Consider the following 21,450-nt stretch of genomic DNA (forward strand, 5'->3'; position numbering starts at 1 on the left):
TGTTCCCCGCCGCCCCACAAATAATAATAATAATAATTATTCTTATATACAGTTAATGTTTGCTTAGATTTCCCTATATATCTAATATATTTTGGTTGGTTTTAAAATGTGTCCACAGATTGCTTGATTTTCCTTCCTTGAAAAGGGGGAGCCTAATTGCTCTGCACGCCCCTTGAGAAAGGACTGGACTTAGTCTTGGCTTCTAATGAATAAACAAGACAGAAGGGATGCTGTGACTCTCAGCGACTCCTGAGACTAGGTCCTGAAAGGCACGTGGCTTTCTCGTGGCTTTCCTCTTCAATCATGTACCCTAGGGAAGCAGCCACATGCTTGAGGACACGCAAGCAGCCCTGTGGAGACCAGAAGCCAAAACACTCTGCCACAGCCAAAGAATGTGCCATCTTGCAAGTGGGTCTGCCAGCCCCAGTCAGCCTTCGGAGGACACCGTGACCCCAGCAGATGGGACTCCAAGCCAGAAGCACCTGCTGCAGCTGCTCCTGAATTCCTAACCCACAGAAACAGCAAGAAAAGAATTATTGCCTTAAGCCACTAAGTTTAATTTGTTCTGCAACAATAGATAACTAACTCATCCTCATTCAGGATTCCTTCTTGAATTTCACCTTCTTTCTGAAGTCTTTCCTCGGAAATTTTCTTCAGTGACATCCTGTTGGTGGTAAACTCTCAATTTTCTTTTGTTTGAAAATTTTATTTTGCCCCCATTCTTGAAAGATAGTTTCTCTGGGTGTGGACCTCTAGATTAATAATTGTATTGTCTTGGCTGTCAAAATCATCACTCACCATCCCTGGCCTCTGATGTTGTGGCCCTTCCTTTGTACACAACTCATTTTCCATCTCTGGATTCCTCTACGGTCTTGTAAGAGAAAATGTGCGTTTCTTTTTAATTGTCCTGGCTGGAATTTGTTGGTTTCCTGGATCTGAGAATTGATGTGTTTAGACAAGTCTGGAAAAACTGAAGCCAGTTTATCTTCGTATATTGCTCCCTTCCTATCCTTTTTCAGGAAATCCAGCCAGATGCTAAACAGCCCTATCTATCTATCCTTCAAGACTCTTCACCTCTCGTGCATGGTCCCCATCTCTCAGTCTCTCTGGGCTGTATTCTGGGTAATTTCCTAAGCTCTGTCTTTCAATTCACTAAATCTCTTTTCAGCTGTGCTGAAAATTTTCACCTGAAGTTTAGTCCATTTGGGTTTTTAATTACATTTTTTTTAATTTTTAGAAGTTGTATTTGATTCTTTTTCATCCTTTATTGGTCACTTTCACAGAATAAAAGATTATAGTTTGTTATAGAATAAGAAACTATAGGGGCTGGCCTGGTGGCACAGCAGTTAAGTTTGCGTGCTCCACTTCAGTGGCCCAGGGTTCACTGGTTCGGATCCTGGGTGCGGACCTAGGCACTGCTTGGCAAGCCATGCTGTGGCAGGCGTCCCACATATAAAATAGAGGAAGAAGGGCATGGATGTGAGCTGAGGGCCAGTCTTCCTCAGCAAAAACAGGAGGATTGGCAGCAGATGTTAGCTCAGGGCTAATCTTCTGCAAAAAAAATAAAAATAAAAAAAAAACTATAAAGACTATTCCTTGTTCATATTTTCAAGGATCTTTTATTCCTTTAGATAAAACATAGTTATATTCTCTATCTAATAATTCCAGTATCTGGAACGTCTACAGAACCCATCTCTTGTTTCTGCTGGCCCTCATGGTGGATTATTTCCTTGTGGTACGTGTCCACAATTTTTAACCTGGAGGTACTCATTTTCTTCAGAACTTGATTGACATCGAATCCTTGAGGCTTCGTGAAGCTGCATCCTTCTAGATTCGCAACCTGGGCGACCCCCCTCCCAGGACATTGGGCAATGCCTGGAGACATTTTGGTTGTCACAACTGAGAGTGTGTGTGTGTGCTGTTGGCATCTGCTGGATAGAGGCCAGGGATGCTGCCAAACGTCCTACAGTGCACGGGGCTTACTCTGAGTCCCACAGAGACTTCCTCTGCCCCAGACATCCCTCTTGTGAGGCTGAGAGCCTGTTCAAGAGGATGAGTGTTTGCTTCTGCCACTCACGCAGGCCCTGCCAACCTGGGGCCACTTAAAATTCTCCCCTGAGGTCTCTAGGGTGAGACGGGTAGCCTGGTTTCAGGCTGCAAACGAAGAGGACATGTTTTTCCACCCTGCACGGAACACCAGGGCTGAGAGGGCCCTCTCCTCAGTCGCCTTCTGCTTAGCCAGCTCCTTTCACATCCACCCTGCAGCTGAAGGTTGTGAGGTTTTCTGATGAAAGTCAGCCTGGGCAGACACTATGTTCCATCTCCTGCCTCCCAAGTTCTGTGAAGACATCAGAGGGAAAGCAGGATGCCCCAGGCCTGGCAGACACCCTCATGGGAACGCTGGCCACCCCCTGCTTGCCCCAAGGCACCACCTTCCCTGTTGTGGCCTCTGCAGATTCCTTCACTGCTTGTCTGCCTGGAGGGCTGGGACAAGGGCTGGTAGGATCAAGCTCCATGAGGCAGGAAAGGCAGGAACAGCATGGACAAAGCCCAGAGATGGGAAAGGCTCTGCTCAGCTGCAGCCCGGGCTACTGGAGGGACTCAGGTGGGGCCTGTGGAGGCCACACTGTTTGGGGCCTGGATTTGCTCTGAGTGATGGGGTCATGGAAGAGTCAGGGGCAGAGGAAGGTGCAGTTTTCAGTTCTGGAAATGTCGGGGGCTGTGTTTGGAGAACCTGTGAGCAGAGGGACTCCTAGTGAGGGTGGGCTTGGGGCCTGGGCTGGTGTGGGGGGACTGGTTGTGGGATGGAAGGGGAGTGGCAGATTTGGGGAGGTCCTGGTAGGTAGGCCCCACCCTGACGATTGGGAGGATCTCTCCTGGCTGGCAGTGGTCTAACCACTGCACCACAGGTCTGCTGGGTGCTGGAGGCTATCTTGCCCTTTAGGGCCTGCTCCTCTTCCTGTTTCCCCTCCCAGGGAGCCTGCCCAGGAGGTCTAGGCTGGGGGGTGGTATAGGGTCTCAGGCCCCTAGGAGAACCCACACCCATCCTCCGAGGAGGGCCGTGTGCACACTGGGCTGATTTGGGCCTGACTTGGGATGCTCGCCCCCCAGGCCCTGAGCGCAGTAGGGTCAGTGGCTGGTCCAGGTTGCTGCTGGCAGGTTAGCACAGAGCTGGGGCTGGAAGGGAGCACCTGGCCTGCAGCCAGGATCCCTTCCCTGTGGCCGGGGTGTCTTCCAGGGCTGCGCCCAACCTCTCCAGGTGTGCTCCTGTGCCCCATGCATGCCCACCCCCTGCATCTGCGGCCCTCTCCCTCATAACCTGTCCTTGATGTCACTGTGCCCTTGCCTTGGGGGTCCCCGTGGGGATGGCAGCACAGAGCACTAGGCCTCTCCTGGGGTGGAGGTGCCATTAGCAGGCCCAGCTGAGCAGGTGTCTCCCAGCCTTTTCCTGAACTCTGTGGTTCCCCTTTTCCATGGCTGAGCGGAAGTGTTCTCTCCCAGCCCAGACCTGGGGCCAAACTAGGGGTTGGGGGGTGGAGGTGTGAGAGGCCCCCGTACCTGGGCAATCAGTTGGGTGGGCTGTGGTGGGGGTGCTTGGCCTATAGGAGGTGGCTATGGTCCGAGGAGCCATCCCGTGACCATAGCCTGCTCACGTGGCCTTGCAGGCACAGGCCCTGAGCCTGGGTCACATGTTGCTCTGTGGAGTCTTGGCCAGGAGGGATGACAGCTAACCCAAGTTGGTTTAGGGTCTGAGGCCTGTGGGGAGGGGGTAAGCAGCCTTGGCCCAGGCATGAACCCTGACCACCATCCTGGGGAGCTCCCCCAGAACTCCACGCAGGCAGACCCTCCTCTTAGAGGCCATTTCCCACCCCTACCATCTTCCCCCGCTGAGGGGCGCCCCCCAAATGTGGGTGCCCTGGGTTGAGGGAAGATGCCCTTGGGCCCTCGGGTGTCCCAGCCCATCCCAGAGTCCCCTCCTGCCGGCCCCCATCTGAGACCTGCGGTGGGGGTTCCAGGCAGGGCCTATGACAGTGCACGCAGCACCCTCTGCTGGCCGCTTTCAGGAGTGCAGCCTAGTGTGACCAGTACCTTTTCCTGGAGACCCCAGGTCCAGGAGGCGGGCCAACTGTAAACGTGGGCGGGCTCCCGACAAGCCCAGCCTGCCAGGGCTACCCGAGATCCGGTAAACACGAGGAGGGGCCCCCACTGTCGACCGACAGTGGCAGTAGCAGCTTCAGATTGTGTCGGCAGGATGAAGCCCCGCCCCAGTCCAGCCTGGGAGGCCAGGACCAAGTCAGCGTGCGGGGCTGCAGCACATCTGGGGAGCAGCCCACCTGCTGGCTCCACTTGGGGTTGGGGGCGTCTGGGGCACCCCAGATGGGAAGAGAGGAGGGAGGGCTGTGTCCAGGCCGGCCGGGTGGTCTTCAGCCTGAGAGGTGGAGTCAAGGGGGTACCCACCCGGGGCTGAGTGCCAGGCCGGGCTGAGGGGCCCAGTGTCTGTGTCCGTGCCTGTGGCAGCTAGATGAAGGTGGAGTCCAGAGGCCCAGTGTCCTGCTGGCTGAGGGCGCGTGCCTCAAATAGCTGCTTGATGAGGGCAGATTTCTCCTGCTCCAGCTGCGTGATTCGTTCGCTCTTGTCGGTCACCTCCTGGGCAGGCAGGAGGATGGTCAGGGCCTGTGGGGCCTGCAGCCCCCCGCCCACACCTCTCCCCACAGCTCACCTGGGTGAGGAGCCGGTTCTGCTCCTTCAGCATGAGGATGGTCTGCTGCTGCCAGCCGGGAGCCGAGGATGAGGCGGGGGCCGGGGCAGGGCACGGGGGCCCCGAGGATGAGGACAGAGCCTACGGGAGGGCACGGTCAGGCAGGCCCGGCATTCCCCAGCACAGCCTCTAGGACAAGGGTGAGGGGTGGCCCCAAGCTGGGCCTGGGCCGTCCATGGGACACTCACCCTGCTGGCACAGGCCACAGCCAGCAGCTCCCCCAGGCACCGGGCCACCTCCTGTACCTTGGGCAGCAGCTGCCCCAGCGGGCGGGGGCTCCCCTCAGCCCCAAAGTCCTGGGAGGAAAGCAGGGGAGGGGTGATCAGAGAGCAGGGCCAGCCCAGGTCAGCCACTGTGCCTGGATGGGTCCCCCAGATGGCACTCCCCACGGATGACCCCCTGAAGTTACTGCTCAGAGCCAAGGGGGAGCCCAGGGGTGTTGCCGGTGGGGGACATCTGCCCTAGGGCACCTCAGGTCCTGGGGGGACATCACAGCAGGGGATGGCCTGGCACCCTGGGTGAATGGGTCAGGCCTACACCCGCCCGGGGTGGTTGGGGTTAGGTGGGTGGTCACTGTGTGTGTGCATGGCGGGGGTAAGGGTCCCTTTGTCTGGGGACAGCCTGACCCCAGGCAGTGTCACTCACAGTGCTGGCCCTGCTCTGGCCCAGGCGGCGCTGGCGCTCCTGCACGTGCTGCAGCTGCTGCTGGTACCAGTCCCGGCCGTGCGCCATCATCTCCAGACCCTGCAGCAGCACCTCCTTCTCCCGCTCCAGCTCCTTCATCTGCTTCAGCTGCCACACACAGGACACACACATGCCAACGAGCACACGTGCAGCACACGCCTATGCGCCCACGTATGTGTGCTGGGAGCCACAGCCGTGCGCTCAGACCAGCCCACACAGGCACACACGTGCACACACCTGCGCAAGTGAGCCCCTGCATGCCTCTGCGTTGGGGGGCACAGCCCCATCCCTCCTCCCAGGAGGGTCCTGGGCTCCCTTAGCCCCTCCACACAGGGTTCCCCAGGGGAACAGGTGGCTGTCCCCAGCTCAGAGCCCCACTCATTCTGGTGAGCGGTGAGCACGCGGCTGGTGAGCGGGGCTTAGCTGGCAGAGGTGAGCCTCAGGAAGCAGGTGGGGAGGGCACTGCTGAGGACGGGCCAAGCCCACTGCCACGGCACACCCAGGCCACCTTCCCCCTAGAGGACTTCTTGACCTGACCCCGGGCCGTCCCTCAGGTGGATTCAAGCCGGGTGAGGAGGCACATTTAGAACTGACTGGTGTTCCTACCATAGGCCCCCCAGAACCCAAGCCTGGCTGCCCTCTCCCAGGCAGAGGGGTGGTCCAGGAGACCAACTGTGGGGGCTGAGTCCAATTCCAGGCAAGACAGAGAGTCCCTCAGAGCCCCAGGGCCCCACTCACCAGATCACAGTCCACACCGTTGGTGATGGTGTGCCTCCGACGTTCCCCTCGAGCACGGGGGGCCCGCTGGGAGTCTCCCACACCTAGCTCCCGGGCCCTGCAGGCCATTGCACCTGCAGCAGAAGAGGCGAGGGACTGCCTGGTCAAGCTCAACCCCCCCACAAGGCCTGGCTTCCAGGTCCGTCTCAGATGCCCCCATACAACCAAGCCCAGCAATGTATGCCTATGGGGTCATCAGCAACTCAGGGCCTCTGCCACCCCATTTCAGTCCAGCCCTGGGGGTGCGGGCACCGGCCTAGCCTGGCCCATACCTCACCTCTGTGCCTAGCTGGGGTCTGGTCCCCCACCAGCTCCCCCGCACCTGCCTTGGGGAGGGCCATGTGGCTGCTGACACCCCACACATGCACACACACTCTGGTGTGAGCTCCCTGAGGGCAGGGGCTTCATCCGGCTTGTCGGGGTGCCCCCAGTGCCTAGAATACTTCGGGCACACCTTGGGGGCTCAAAGGCTGCTGAATACGAAGCTAGCGAGTGGGGCTGCTGGTCCTCCCCACTCCTCTCCTTATCTGCACGGGCCCTTAAGGGTAACTGGGGTTCAAGGAGGTGAAATGTGGGGCATGGCTGGTGAGACCTAACTTTCCCCAGGAAGGTGATCATGGTATAAAGTTAGTCCCCACAGAAGTGCAAACACAGTGCACTCAGCAGGTGACTTAGGAGTTCCCACAGCACATGTGTCCACCTGCAGTTTGCTTGGGGCTGGAAAGCCAGGCACTTCCCTGTGGGAGCCTCCAGGAGGGCCAGTGGCTTCCTCGGGGGACATGGGAGTATGCACAGGGCTGCCCAGGAGGGGAGGAGTGGGTGCAGGTGTGGGGGAGGGCACCCCTGGCTCTCTAGCCCTGTCCCCGGCACCAGCCTCACCCTCGCAGGCCATGCCCCCAGCACCTGGCAATGGGAGTGGGCAGGTGATGCAAGAAGGGGGTGCAGGTGTGCCTGGCAGGGACATGCCCAGAGAGTTGGCACCAGGTGGCTATGTGGGCTGCCAGCCAGACCTGGCAGACAGGCTCCAAGCAGGCCCAGAGTTCATGTTCCAACCTGCTGTGCAGCCGGCAGAGAAGGTACAGACAGAGGGGGGCCCCCGGAAGACCTGGGCCTGGTCTTTACTATCAAGTCTGCAGGGCAGCTCCTGGGTTCCCAGTGACGGCACCTGACATCCAGCTGGACGACTGAGCTAGCAGTCTACCTACGGCGCCTGGCCGGCCTGGGGTGCATACTGAGCCCCAAAAGGGGACAAGGAAGGAGGGCCTGGATCTGTGGGGGCCTCTGTGTATGCGTGGCTTTCTCTTCCTGGGGAGATGGGAGGTCTTGGAGCTCTAGATTTGGTACCTCAAGAGCATGCCACACCCCTTTTCTGGGCCTCTGCCTGTAAAAGGTGACAGTGAGAGCCACGGCCTGAGGCTTACAGAGGAATCCGTGCTGATGCTTCCCCGGGGTGGGCATGGCCACATGCCTGGCCCTCAGAGGGGTGCACTAACTGACCCAGTGGCAGAGCAGGCCTGGACCACAGGCCTGAGGCCTCCAAACCCCGATCCCATGGCTGATTTCCAACTGTGTGCAGTCACATGGATGGCAGTGGCCCAATGCTCTAGGCCAGCGACATCCAGAAGCTCCCCTCACACACACCATGGGGACAGGGAAGCTGGGCAGTGAGGAGCAGGGAGAGCCTGGATCAGCTCACCAGGGAAGCCAGGGGCCACTAAGACTCCAACTGGCCCTCATGGGGCTGGGGAACATGCCTGAGGCTGGATGGGGTGGGGGTGGGGAGGTCCAGCTAGGCTGGCAGAGTGGTGGGCAGCACAAAAAGGGCTGGCAGCTGCCGTGGGTGGAAGGCCTGCACCTGGCAGGCATGTGTGTAGGCTGAATGAGCTGAGCGGCCTGGCTCCGCCCCCAGCCATAATGCAGGTCCTGTTCCCAGGGCAGGCACTGGGGGGACAAACAGGGGACCATTCAGCCATCTCCTGTCTCTGCCAATTGGACCGGAAGCCAGAAGAGGAGCCTGCTGGCCATCCCCAGGGGCTGTGGTCTGTGTCCCTCCCAGGTGTCAGTGGCGGCACAGCCCCACAGGCCTCGAAGACTGGGCTGGAGACCCACCCACCGCTCTGCTCTTCCTGGCACCTGGGCCACGTCCTCCTGGACCACCCCCAACAGCTCCTGCCTACCCCGGCCTCGGTGGGGGACAGTGGGTCCACCCTCTTGGCCAAGCTGTCAGACGGAGAAGGACCCAAGAAAGCAGCAAGGGCCCCTGCCAGTCTGGGGGGCCCTCTCTCATCTGCACTAGTGGAAGCCAACTGTGTCTAAGCAGTAACCAGAGATGAGCCAGAGGGCCCAGGTGGTCCCAGGTGTGAGGCAGGTATTGGAGGTGGAGAGCCTCCTCACGCCACGTAGAGGTCCCCAGTGCCCAACTCAGGACTGACACAGGGCGGGTTCCTGGTGCGGCTTCCCGAGTCACCCCAGCCCCTTGGCCCTGGTAGCCTCACGCTGTGTCGGAAGAGGGGCTGGCTTGCCTCCTGGTCCCTGAGCACTCCAGGACAGGCACGAGGCCTCTTTCTCTCCAGGTCGCAAGGCGCGTTCCAGGCTCAGGAAGAGCTGCCCGCCCCGTCCGCCGGCCCTGGTGGGAGATGCGCAGGCAATCCCTCTCAGGCTCTGGCCTTGGGCGAGGCCAGGGGCTGCCCGACACTCACCAGCGTCCGCGCTTGGGCTCCGCTCCAGCGCCGCCCCCTGGGGCCGCTCGGGCTCCGCGGGGCCGGGCACCGCCTCGGCCTGGCAGCACAGCTTCTCTAGGCTCCGGGTCGCGCCGCTGGGGCCGGCCGGCGAGGGGCGCGCGCCCAGCGGCAGAGGCTTCCTCTCCAGGACCGTCCGCGGCTCGTCGGCCGGTGCAAACACCAGGCGCTGCGGCGGCAGCTGGCCCCCGGGCCGCGCCGGGCAGCCTCCCCGGGCCGGGGCGCGCGCCTGGCCCCGCGGGCCGCCGTCGGCGCTCAGCAGCGAGGTGCGCAGGCCGGCCACGAAGCGCTCGAAGGTGAGGTAGCCGCTGGCCGGGGCCACCTGGCGCAGGCCCTCGAGCACGCCGCGGGGCAGCTCGCGCGCGTCGGCGCCCTGCCAGCGGGACTCGATTTCGCGCAGGTGCACGTAGCCCCGCTGCCGGTCGTCCAGGATGTCGAAGAGGGTGCGCAGGCTCTGCAGGAAGGCGCGCGGCAGCCCCTCGGTGCCCGGCGCGGGTGCGGCGGGCGGCCCGCGGCCCGGCTCGGCCATCGCGGCTCCGGCCATGGGCGCCCGCTGGTCGGGCTCCGTCCTGGGCGCGCCCGGGGCTGGGTCCCCGCGCGGCTGGACGGCGGGGCCCGGCCGGCGCGCGCAACCGGCCGCTACAATAGCTGCTACTTTTTGAATGGGCCTCCTCGTGGCGTCAACCCCTCATTAGCATTCGCGGCGGCCATTGGCCGAGGCTGGCCCATCTCCTCCCCGATTGGCTGAGAGGTCGCCAGCCAGGTTTGATTTTCCGGCCGAGGGGCCAGCGCCCGGCGCGCTCCTGCCGCGGTGCTGAGAGGGACCGCGGTCCCAGCGCTGGCGGGGGGCGGGATCCCCCACCTCTGCCTCGCTCCCGGCCTCACGGACCCCCTTCTGCTCCCCACCCCGACCACACCAGGCCTCTCGCCGCAGATCAGCCCTTTCTGGGGTTGACTGCCCGGCCCACCACTCCGAGGGGCGGGGCCTGGCGCCCTGATGAAAACCTGTCCCCAGGTGGCCTCGTAGGACAAGGATGCGGAGCGTACCCGCTCCGAGGGTTCACCTTCTCCCTCTAGCTCCCCCGGCACTCTTCGCTGAGGGTCCCCTGGCACAGGCACCGCCGACTCTGGGGCCCCTTTCTCTTGCGCCAGGCGGGCCCCAAGAGGATTGTGGGTTCCAGCCAGCTGGGCGCTTCCGCTCACAGAGGCCTCTCTGTCCCCACCGCTGCTAGCTCCTCCCCTGGCCCCTTGGGACAGCCTGGCCTTTCCTGACGGCTGCAGGACAAAGCCACTTTTTCCTGTGTCCCCAGATCCCCATCTGGTGACCAGTTCCCTTCTGCTCCCAAGGTCCTCTGCTCCAGCTGCTTCTTCTGGCTGGATACCTCTTCCAGCTGCTCTCCTGTCTCTCAGGTCTCCTCAGCCCTGCCAGGCAGCCCTGTGTCCCCGGAGGCCCCTGCCTTATTTCCAGCAGGATCCACTCATTCCATCTCATCATTCTGGGACAGAGCCAGGGCTTAGCCTGTGGTCCTGTTGTGGGAGCCCATCTCAGGACTGACTAGTGGGAGAAGCTAAGGAGGTGCCCAAGATGCAGTCTGCCTGGAGCCTCTGCCTTACCATTGCCTGTCCTCCAGACCCTGCCCTGGTCCCCATACCTCCTCCAATGGTCTTCCCAGACGTCCCCATGCCATGGGCACCTTGCCCCTGAGCAATGCCCATGTGTTATCTGCGGCTCTGTAAGCAGACCATCCATCTTCAGGGATAAATCAGCAAAGAATTGCCAAACACCCCCTCCAGACAGGCACAGGGCTCGCCTCAGCCCAAGGCACTGGTGCCTGTATCTCAGGCTGTAAGAGCCCTGGCCAGGGAGTATCCAGGGTCCACTTCTCCCCTGGGGTTACTCCTCAAGGTTGGGGCTCCTTTGTGGTAAGGGATTTTGGGGGTACCTAGAAAGCTGTGAGCCCGGAGTCACCCCGTAGAGCCTGGTGCATCCTGCCTTCCCCTTTAGTGGCAGGATTGGTCAAAATTCTAGGACAGCATTCAAGCCATTTGTCCTGCAGTTCACCTCCACCCTCCTACTGTCCTCCCAGCACCCCTGGTCCCCCATCCTTAGGGAACCCGGCATTTCCTCACCTCTGAGCCATTGCACATGGCGGCTTTCCCACCAGGAATGCCCCTCCCTGTCTGCTCCTGGCTGATCCCTGTGCATCCTCCAGAACTCTGCTCAAGTACCTGAACCCCCCGCCCCCAAATTCTGGCTGGGTGCCCTGACATTCAAAGCATGGGGCTGCTTTCTTCCAGCAGGTCAGGGCCACCTTAAGGCCTGGCTCAGGGTGGGTGCTCATCCTGGGGGTCACAGCGAAAACGCCATCCTTGGCTGGGACACTTGCCAGGGTGGGGCCTGGGGGATGGGGAGGCCTGGGGACAGCTCTGTGGGGGTTAGCATGGGTGTGGAGGCCAGCGGCCAACAGCAAACAACACTGCTACAGCTCAGGACAGCATGGCCAGCGGTGCCCAGGCCAGATCAGGGCCCCTGTGAGCCTGAGCCCATCGTGTAGGGAAAACAAGGGCTTCTCAGAGTGTCTGGAGCCGAGGGGGTGGTGGCCTCTGCTGGTCCTTGGTCTGTGGGCTTCCCTGTGGCCCCTGGCTAGCACAGGAGGAAGGTACAGAAGAAACCGGAGTCAGTGGCAGCTCTGGGTGTGGGACTAAGGTGTGGCCCATGTGCTTCTTATCTTGAACTCTGGTCATTTCCTCCTTCCACTTTCCAGTCTGGCCCCCAACACTTTCCTACCTCTGTAGCTTTCAGCTTTGCTGTCACCCTGGGGGGGCTTCCCAGTGCCCCAGACCAGGCGGGTCCCTGTGGCCCCTGTACTTTTTGAGTTGTCCATCCCAGTCGCAATTATGTTCTCACTGTGCGAGCCTGGAGCGCCTTGAAGGTGTCCAGGAGGTCATTGCCCACCTCTGCCTCATTGGCACCCCCACCTGTCTGCACCCCTGTCTGCCCAGTGGGTCAGCTCCCTTCTCCTGGCCCTGCATGTGCCTCTGGCTGCACAGTCCCGATTGTCCAAACTCTTCTGATCTCAGCCCCACTCCCACTTTGAGGTGGGATTTGGGGGTCACCCTGACCAACATGGCCCCGAGTTCATGTTCTAACACCTGCCTTCAAGGGCACAGGTACAGGGGTGATAAGAGTTCCCATGGACCCTGGCCTGGGGTGTGGAGCCCACTCTGCTCCCACGCACACCTTCCACCTCCAGCATCTGCCTCAAACTGCCTTTCAACCGCCACAGACTATTGGCGCAGGCCACTTATTCATTCATTCAACAAGCACTGCCTGAACACCTGCTGTGGCCCAGTCACTGCGCTAGGCTTGGGATCCAACACCCCCTCATTCAGTCATCAAACATGTACTGAGTGCCTACCGTGGGCTGGGCATTGATCTAAGGAGATGGGGCAGAGCAGTGACCCAAACAACCTCCAGCTCTCATGGAGTTTACTGCTCATGGGGGAGTCAGGGAGTGGAAGATGCAGAAAGATGGGAGGGAAGAGAGAAGGATGGGAGGGTGCTCTCTGAGCTAACCTCACCTGGAAGCGTCTCTCCAAGGAGGTGCCACGTTGGCAGAGACCTGGCAAGGTGGGTCAGGAAGTCATGTGACATTCTGGGGAGGAGTGGTCCAGGCAGTAGGACAGCAAGTGTAAAGGGCCTGAGGCAGGCCTAGATCATCCTTGGAAAGATAACTCCCTTCAGGCCCATGAGAACACACAGTGGGCCCCCAGGGGGCTGTGAAGCTCAGCCTCTGAACCCAGGAATGGTGTGTGTGTTGGAGGGGTGGTTCTATGTGCAGAACCTGCCTGCAGGGAGACTCAGTTGCCCTAACAGGGGTTAGCTGGGGTGGGCCTGGGGGAGATGTGACTTTCCACTTCAGGTCCTAAAGCACCATCTAAATTTGCTTTAACTCTGTGCATATATTACTTTTAGACTTAATAAAACTCGTTTCTAAAACTTTTGTCCCAAAATGGCGGAAGCTACAGTTTTATATTTTTCACACAGGAGTTTGTAAACAGCAGGATATTTTAAAGCCTGATGGTTGAAATAACAAGCCAGGATGACAGGCCTCTGCTGAGCGGTTCTGGTCATCAGAAATGGGAAGGAGGAGGGATACGAAGGAGGGAGCCCCCAAGGAGGCAGGGTGGCCTTCTGGGGGGCCTTGGTGACATCCAGACACCGGCCCAGCTGATGACCTGGTCCATCGTCCGCAGCCCAGCTCTGACTGTGGCCTCTTCACTGAGCCCCTGGACTGTTGTCCCTGCCGCCAGGCGTCTGGTAAATGCAAACAAACATGGCCGCGGGCAGAGACAGACCCCAGCCTCCTCCTGCGGTGCGCCCGCCCCCAGGGCTGTGGGCAGAGAGGCGGGTGGATTAGGAGTGAAGTCAGCCCTCACGCGCCCGGAGCCATGGGCGCAGCAGAACCTGTGGGGGGGTGCTCCCCGACTCGGTGCACGCCGGGCCCCTACGCCTCGGTGTCCCTAGCGCCGGGTCCCGCTCCTCCGCCCGCGGCGGTGGGCCAGACCCCAGCAGTTCGCCAGCTGCCTCCGAGCAGGCGTGGGCGGGGCCCAGGCGGGGCCGGGGCGGGGGCGCGGCCAGAGGGGACCGAGGCCCGGCCGGCACGGGTCCGGGCGGGGGCGGGGGCGGGGTCGAAGCGGGGGGCCTGGGTCCGCCCCGCTGGGGCCGGCACCGCCCTCCGTGTCCCGTGACGCTGGTCGGAGAGCGCGGGTCACGAGTTGCCAACGCGGCCGGCGGCGGCGACATGGCCTCGGAGCGGGACGTGCGCGCCCGGCTGCAGCGCGCCGGCCAGGAGCACCTCCTGCGCTTCTGCGCCGAGCTGGCGCCGGGGCCGCGCGCCGCGCTGCTGGCCGAGCTGGAGCCGCTGGAGCCCGAAGCGCTGCGCGAGCACTGCCGGAACGCGGCCGCGGCCTGCGCACGCCCCCCGGGCCCCCCGCCCGGCCTGGCCACGCGCCTGCGGCCCCTGCCCCCCGAGCGCGTGGGCAGCGCGAGCCGGAGCGACCCCGAGACGCGGCGGCTCTGGGAGGAGGAAGGTAGGTGGGGCAGGGGTCCCGGCCGCGGGGCGCCTCTGGCCGGCCGGAAGGGGGCCTTGACCATAGAGAGGGTTCAGAGAAGAGGTCGTGCTTGGAAAAGTTCAGTTTGCCTTATTTTTTTTTGTGAAGTGTCCTCCCCTCTCACACGTACCAGCCCGCGACTGGGGTGTGGAGCCCCTAAACGCTTCCAAGCTGGCAGCCGCCCCCCGGCCGCATTCGCTTGGTAGGGTACTTTGTGCTTGCGCACACCTGGATGGCCAGCTGCCCAGCCCACAAGCGTATTGACAGCAGGGGACCCCTTGCACACTTGCTTTTCACACACTTTTCACAACAGCGCCGGCGCGAGTGCACTCCTGGCCTCTTGGCCTGGAGGTGAGGGAGGTGCTTCTGGAGGAGAGCCTGCCCAGGGTCCCAGCTGCACACCTCTGACCAGGCCGACCTGGTGTTTCCTCTGAAGGACCCAGGTTGGAAATTAATCCAGGAGGATGTCATCAGAACCCCTGAAGGGTCGGGAGAAGGTTAGGTTTGGGTGGGGCCCTGGCCCAGATGAGATCAGAGTGTTATCTGGAAATGTCTGTCCTGCAGCTGTCAGAAGTGTCATAGTCCCAGGCGCAAGTTTAGCTTGCTCTAAAGTGAAGGGGAGGTGGTGTGACGGGTCCCAGGCACCCCCTCATGGCGCCCCGTACCCCCAGGTTTCCACCAGATCGCCCTGAACAAGGTGGCTGTGCTGCTGCTGGCTGGTGGGCAGGGCACTCGCCTGGGTGTGACCTACCCCAAGGGCATGTATCAGGTGGGGCTGCCCAGCCAGAAGACCCTGTATCAGCTGCAGGCAGAGCGGATTCGGCGGGTGGAGCAACTGGCTGGCGAGCGCCACGGGACCCGCTGCACTGTGCCCTGGTGTGCCCTCTCTGCATTACGTTGGCCCCCAAGTGGTCCCCCCATGTAGCCCCAGCCCTGTGCCACCCAAGACTTGAACCCCAACCCCAGCACAGCCCTGAACAAAGCCCATCACCCACCCAGCCTGAGGCCTGACCCTGGTCCCAGACTGGACCCTGATGGCAGCCCCTCTCAGAGGCCTGTGTGCCAGAGTTGCCAGGCCCTCCAAAAGGCCGGCTCAGCCTTGCCTCCCCTTGCAGGTACATCATGACTAGTGAGTTCACACTGGGGCCCACCGCGGAGTTCTTCAAGGAGAATGACTTCTTCCATCTGGACCCCAACAATGTGATCATGTTTGAGCAGCGCATGCTGCCTGCTGTGACCTTCGATGGCAGGGCCATCCTGGAGCGGAAAGACAAGGTTGCCATGGCCCCAGGTACACCCCACTCTGAAACAAGGAGGGACAGCCTGGCTTAGAATGTGCAGCTAGCCAGGGGTCAGGAGGACTGGGACAGAGGCCAGAATGTGCTGCCCACAGGCTGTGTGGGTCTGGGCGGTGGCCTCCCCTCTCTGAGCCTTGATTCCCATCTGTCACGTGGAACAACCACAGGGCTACTTGGAAAGTGACAGAGAGCTGCCTCAGGCACAAGGTCCAGTCCCGAGGGCCCCCCCTGCCTCCACCATGCTCTGGACTAGCCAGCTGAGGCCGGGCTGGAGCCCTCTCAAGAGCCTTTCTCCCTCTGCAGACGGCAACGGGGGACTCTACCGCGCGCTGGCGGACCACCGGATCCTGGAGGACATGGAGCGCCGAGGAGTAGAGTTTGTGCATGTGTACTGCGTGGACAACATCCTGGTGCGGCTCGCTGACCCCGTCTTCATCGGCTTCTGCGTATTGCGGGGCGCGGACTGCGGCGCAAAGGTGAGTCCTCCTTGCCCCGCCCCCTCCTCACACCTTCCCTTCTTGCCCTGCTCCGCCCCTGCCACAAGCCCCGCCCCAGTCTGCATTGCCTGCCCCTCCCCAGCCCCTCCCTGCCTTGCCCCGCCCCCTCCTCCCAGCCTCCCTCCTTGTCCCGCCCCTCCCACGGCCCCGCCCCTGTCCTGCCTTGCCGCGCCCCCTCCTCCCAGCCCCGCCCCTGGTCCGCCTTGCCCACCCTCTCCTAGCCTTCCTGGCCCTTCCTATCGGGCTGCAGGTGGTGGAAAAGGCATACCCTGAGGAGCCCGTGGGCGTGGTGTGCCTGGTGGACGGTGTCCTCCAGGTGGTCGAGTACAGCGAGATCAGCCCCGAGATTGCGCAGCTTCGCGCACCGGATGGGGGCCTGCTCTATAATGCAGGCAACATCTGCAACCACTTCTTCACCCGAGGCTTCCTTCAGATGGTCACGAGGTGTGTGCAGCTGGTGACCTCGAATGCTGACCAGTGCCGTCGGGGCGAGCCAGGCCAGTGACTGGAGGCTGACATGATCCTGGCCAGGCTGTGGTCAGGAGCCTGCTATGGGTTGGGGTGGAGAAAGGTTCTTGCATTTGAACACACTGGAGGCACCAGAGAGCCTCAAGAGCTGGTGTGAGGCTCTGTGGCCAGGGTGGCCTGTTCCTCCTGTGGCGTGGCCCACTGCCATTTTGCCTGGGCAGGAATGTGGCTGAAGGTGCCTGGCTCTCAGGCATGGCTCTCAGCCTCCCGAGTGCGAGAGGGTGCCTGTGCCCTCCCAGAGACTGGGCTCAGCTCCACTGCTCCTAGCCCTGTGGCGACCGCCTGCCGGCCTGCCCTCCTGGTGGGCCAAGCCAAGATGTGCGGATGGGGCTCCCACAGCATCCTGTCTAAACTTCGTCTTTCTTCCTCCTGTCTTCCCATTCTCTCAGGGAGTTTGAGCCCTTGCTGAAGCCACACGTGGCTGTGAAGAAGGTCCCATACGTGGACGAGGAGGGAAACCCGGTAAAGCCGCTAAAACCGAATGGGATAAAGATGGAGAAGTTTGTGTTTGATGTGTTCCAGTTTGCTAAGTTAGTGGTAGAAGTCATTATTTTTTTCTTCCCTCTTTCTGTTTTGGTGGTGGGTTCTGAAAGGGAAGTGGAGGCTGGGGGCTGGGCTGGGGAGGGGTGGGAGTGCCCCTTTGCAGTGGGGAGCAGGTCTCAGAGGGAGAAGGCCAGAGGAAGCAGACCCCGGGGATGGGAGCACAGGGAATGTGGAAGGCAGTGGAAGTCCTTGGGGCTGTGGACTTTGGGAGACACCGTGCCCCCTCCTGAGCCCTCCACCTGCCCCTCGCCTGGGGTTAGGAGACTGTTTCCAGCCCAGGCTCCCACAGTGTCATGCTCTCACTCTGGGGTCCCAAGGTCTGGCGTTTTGGCTGGTGGGAATGGAAAGGAGGGCTCAGGAGAAAGGCTCATTGTGTCTGTGGTCCTGCCTAGGCTGCTGCTCCCAGACCCGGCACCACTTAGTCACCGTAATCCCGGCCTGGCCTTCACCTGCCCAGCGTCAGGGCCTCCGGGCCAGGACACTGGGTCACCAGCTCTTTTCTCCGCCAGGAACTTCGTGGCCTTTGAAGTGCTGCGGGAGGAGGAGTTCTCCCCTCTGAAGAATGCTGACTCAGCCGACAGGGACAACCCCTCCACCACCCGGCGGGCCCTACTCGCTCAGCACTACCGCTGGGCCCTGCAGGCCGGGGCCCACTTCCTGGATGCTCACGGGGCCCAGCTCACCGAACTGCCCAGGTGAGTGTGGGCCCCAGGGCACTGCCCAAAGGGCAATGTGTCAGGGTGTCAGGGCCCCACCCTCAGCCCCAGGGCGCTGCTGGCTCTGCAGCTGTCTGAGTGGGGGTGGGTGCAGGGGGCTTCTGTTCTGGCCCCACATTGAATACAGGTGCCTGTGTGCCCAGCCCAGCCATATGGTGACCTCCACTGCAGCCTTTTGGCCCAACCTCTGGAGGTCTGCTCAGGGCCCTGGGAGGTGGGGGTTGCAGCCCTTTCTGGCTCATTCATAAGCTTTAAAAGTAGGACCCAGGCATGACATTGAGGAAACAGCAAGGCAGGTCACTGTTCAGGCCCAGAAAAGCAAAGGACATTAGGTTTCAAACTCTCTGGTTGTTCATGCTGCCACCTCAACCTGGCTGCCCAGGTCTGGGCAGGATCCCAGGGTGGGGGTTCCAGCCCAGATCAGGGCCTGTCACTCGGGTGGGGGCAGTTTGCTCCAGGCTCTGGGTGCCCACAGGAAGAGGAATGGCCGAGATGGGGCTTCGGGGGCTGGGTGTGGTGGTCCCTTTTAGGCGGGGAGGGCCAGGCAGGGGAGGATGGTGCTGGGAGAGGGCCCGGGTGTGCACCCCTGAGCAGATGCTGACAGGTGGCCTCCCCCAGCCCGCGCGGCAGTGGAGAGCCTGCGGCTGTGTGTGAGATCTCGCCCTTGGTGTCCTACTCTGGAGAGGTGAGAGCCCCAAGCCTGCATATGGCCTTTCTAGGGTGGGGCTTGAGGACTGGAGGAAGACTGGGGAGAGGTGGGTGTGTGAGTGGAAAGTCAAGCCCTGCCTCAGTTTACCAGTGGGGTAAATAATCTCTTACGTTGCAGAGGATCCTCTGGGTTGTGGGGTGGGGTGAGGTGTTGAGAGGCCCTCACAGGTCCTGGGAGGGGTGCGGAGAACGAGCCGGGCCAGGCCTGAGTGCGGGGTTCGGGGAGTCGTGCTTCTGTGGGAGCCTTGCTGAGAGAAATGTGGGCCCCTTTCCTTCTCTGGTAAGTTCTGGCCAGAGCTTGTCGGGACAGCTCATGCTGGCCTCTGGTCTTGAGGAGGCATCTGACCTTTGTTTCCAGAAGCCTCTCTGGCCCTGCCCCTCCCAGGCTCCAGGGAGAATTGGGACCCTGCCCGGGGGCTGAGAGGTGGACACTTGGCCATCCTGGCTTGCCTGTTTCCAGGGTCTGGAGGTGTACCTGCGAGGCCGGGCGTTCCAGTCCCCACTCATCCTGGACGAGAACCGGGCCAGGGCGCTGCAGCCCTGACTCACTGCCAGACCTGCCGACCCGGGGTCCCCAGCACTGAAGACGTGGCCCAACCTGGGGCTCTGGGTAGGAAGGCAGGCTGCTGTGCGTTTCCGGCGTGTGGAACACAGAAGGAAGTGCACTGGTTTTCTCCAGGAGGGTGGGACCTCTCCTGTCACCCATTTCCATGGACACAAGTGACCCCAGGCCTGCCGTAGGCCAACTCAAGATCTTGGCTTAGCTCCCGGCTGTGGAGTCTGAGCAGGAGGCAGAGGGACTCAAGACCTTGGACCGTGGGGCTGAGAGAAGGCTGTGGGGTGGGGCCCGAGGGAGGTGTGGCATCATCCTCATCCAGCCGCGAGAGCAGCGGGCCCTGCCTCTGCTGTCCGAGCTGAGATGTGATGAGACATGACGGGAAGGCAGCTCCTCTGCCCCACACGCGGATCCGCGTGGTGAGAAGGAGTGCCAGCCACACGGAGAAGCATCTCTGCAGATGTGCGGGTCAGGGGAGGAGAGGAGGGGACAGTGTCCTTCCCTCACAGGGTGACGTGTTTACAGGGGCTGCCCCTCCCTCCATTGAGGCTGAACCAGTGACCAGGATGGGCCGGGGGCTCACAGCCCAGCCCTCCCTGCCCAGCTGAAGCTACTGCAGAAGGAGTCTGACTCCTCCATAAGGGCTGTCTGCACCGGGAGAGCTGGCTCTCAGAGAAGCTCGGCTTGCACACCTGAGACTCAGTTCTCTCCATTCCTCTCCGAGGCCTCAGCCTCGGTCACGTCAGTGGCTGGCGTAAGATGCTTAATTTTATGTGCTTCCTCCAGAACCAGCAGGACCAATACGGGTGGCCTCCTGCAGTGGGTAACTAATTGGAATTTACCTAGGTGGGCAGTGCCATCCCTCGCCCGGCCCCCCAGGAGCTTCTAACAGATCTTGGTGCTCACGCTCCTCCCCTGCTCTCTGGGGGGGGGGGGACACAGCCTCCATATTTGGGGCCACGGCCCTCGCTACTCCCCTGCAGCCTGGCCGAGGCTGGAGGAAACCAGCTGGCTCTGGCCTCTTCCCCTAGCTTTGCGTTCTGGGCCCCAGCGTCTGCTCTCCCCTCTGGAAAACAACACAGTGGCTCCCACCTCTCCCTGTGATGTGAGGAGCAGCATTAAATGCAGCCTGATGCTCCACCAGGTCACCAGAACCTCCCTGGCCCCCCACTGCAGCCCACGCATGAAAACCGCTGGTTTCCCCAGGGCAAGGATGCTGGCTGGGGGGTGGGTTCAGATGCAGCTGGACTCCAGTGGTTTGGAGCGGACAGAGGCTGCGTCCAGGCATCCCGACCCTGGCGTGACAGCCCGGTCAGGGCCACGCCCAGGCTCTGCCAGCCTTTTGCAAACCTCAGATTCGAACCACATGCCTTAGGATTCTTCTCTCAGCTGCTCCACAGGCAAGCAGAGGGCCAGGGGCACGGGAGGGTCGGCCAAGCTGGGGGCCTGGGTCCAGGTTTGGTCCAGGTTCTGCCCACCTTGGCTCCTCACTGCCCTAACTGCACCACCTTTTTTCTACACAAGTCAAGTTAGTTGGGTAAATGGTTGTAACAGCTCGCTCTTTAAACGTTTTATTTTCAAATAATTATACCTTCACATAAAGTTTCAAACAGCACAGACAGGTCCCGGGGACCCTTTGCAGTTTCCTGCAGCGTTGGCGTCTCACGTGATCACAGGACACCAGCGGGCCAGGGGAGGCTGCTGCTGCTCTGTGGCACTCATCGCAGGTGTGGACTCCTGTGCCGCCCTGCACTCAAGAGGCAGATGTCCCCTCACCACAGAGACCTCCCTCGTGCTGCTTTAAGTCACCCCCATCTCGGACCCCGGACTCCTGCGAATGAAACTGAGTTTTGAAAGACTGTCCGACTCTTGATTTTCCACAGTGCACAGGTGATTTCCAATAAACACGAGGTGCGGTGACTGACCCCCGGCCTGGCGAGTGCAGGTTTGACCAGCACGTGTGTGATGGGAAGAGCACCAGGTGTTCACAGCTCTGCTCCATCCAGGGGCTGGAGCCCACTGGGGGCCCTTTGGGAACAAGAGCCCACACTGAGCCGAACCGGCTCTGGGCTGCCCAGGGATCACCTCGTGCTCCCGTCCAGCTCTTCACCAGGGTCTCAGGGGCCCTGAGACAACCTGGTGGGTCAGGCACCCTGGGGGCGGGCCCACAACCTGCCCCTTGACCCGGCTCCACAGGGGTGGCTCTGGCACTCTCAGCTTGAGAGCCTGGTGACTCGCCCTCCTGCACGCGCATCCTCCAGATGCCACCATTTCCCTGGTGACAGGCTGTGCAGGGAGGGACGCCTGAGGGCATCGCTGGGACTACCAGCAGAGACCTCAGAGACGACCCTAGGAGAGCAGGGGGCAGGAGAGCGGACGAGCTTCCTGGAGCAGGTTCGGACAAGCGAGGGGCTGAGCAGGGGGCGCACACGCGGGGGAGCCCTCCGGACACCCAGAAAGGCTGCAGCCGGGACAGCCGGAGGCAGCGTGTCCCCCAAAGGGCAGCGGGCATTCTGGCCTGGAGAGCCCCC

The 21,450-nt window shown here is 61.5% G+C and overlaps 2 protein-coding genes across 2 annotated transcripts; one reads left to right on the top strand and one right to left on the bottom strand.

The window, feature by feature from the left end:
* Nucleotides 1-1,603: 1,603 nt before the first annotated feature.
* SAPCD2 (suppressor APC domain containing 2) lies at nt 1,604-9,502 on the bottom strand. The gene is made up of 6 exons (XM_046646788.1): nt 8,920-9,502; nt 6,182-6,294; nt 5,405-5,551; nt 4,948-5,055; nt 4,721-4,840; nt 1,604-4,647 (listed from the first exon to the last, which is right to left on the bottom strand). The coding sequence occupies exons 1-6, from the start codon at nt 9,500-9,502 to the stop codon at nt 4,519-4,521; spliced, it is 1,200 nt and encodes a 399-aa protein (XP_046502744.1). The 3' UTR covers nt 1,604-4,518.
* A 4,205-nt stretch (nt 9,503-13,707) lies between these two features.
* UAP1L1 (UDP-N-acetylglucosamine pyrophosphorylase 1 like 1) lies at nt 13,708-20,844 on the top strand. Its single transcript, XM_046643089.1, has 9 exons — nt 13,708-14,052; nt 14,745-14,949; nt 15,189-15,364; nt 15,675-15,847; nt 16,119-16,312; nt 16,786-16,926; nt 17,449-17,634; nt 18,274-18,340; nt 18,824-20,844. The coding sequence occupies exons 1-9, from the start codon at nt 13,764-13,766 to the stop codon at nt 18,905-18,907; spliced, it is 1,515 nt and encodes a 504-aa protein (XP_046499045.1). The 5' UTR covers nt 13,708-13,763; the 3' UTR covers nt 18,908-20,844.
* The last annotated feature ends 606 nt before the right edge of the window (nt 20,845-21,450 follow it).

Source organism: Equus quagga, chromosome 1, assembly GCF_021613505.1.
Source record: "Equus quagga isolate Etosha38 chromosome 1, UCLA_HA_Equagga_1.0, whole genome shotgun sequence".
NCBI classification, from domain to species: Eukaryota; Metazoa; Chordata; class Mammalia; order Perissodactyla; family Equidae; genus Equus; species Equus quagga.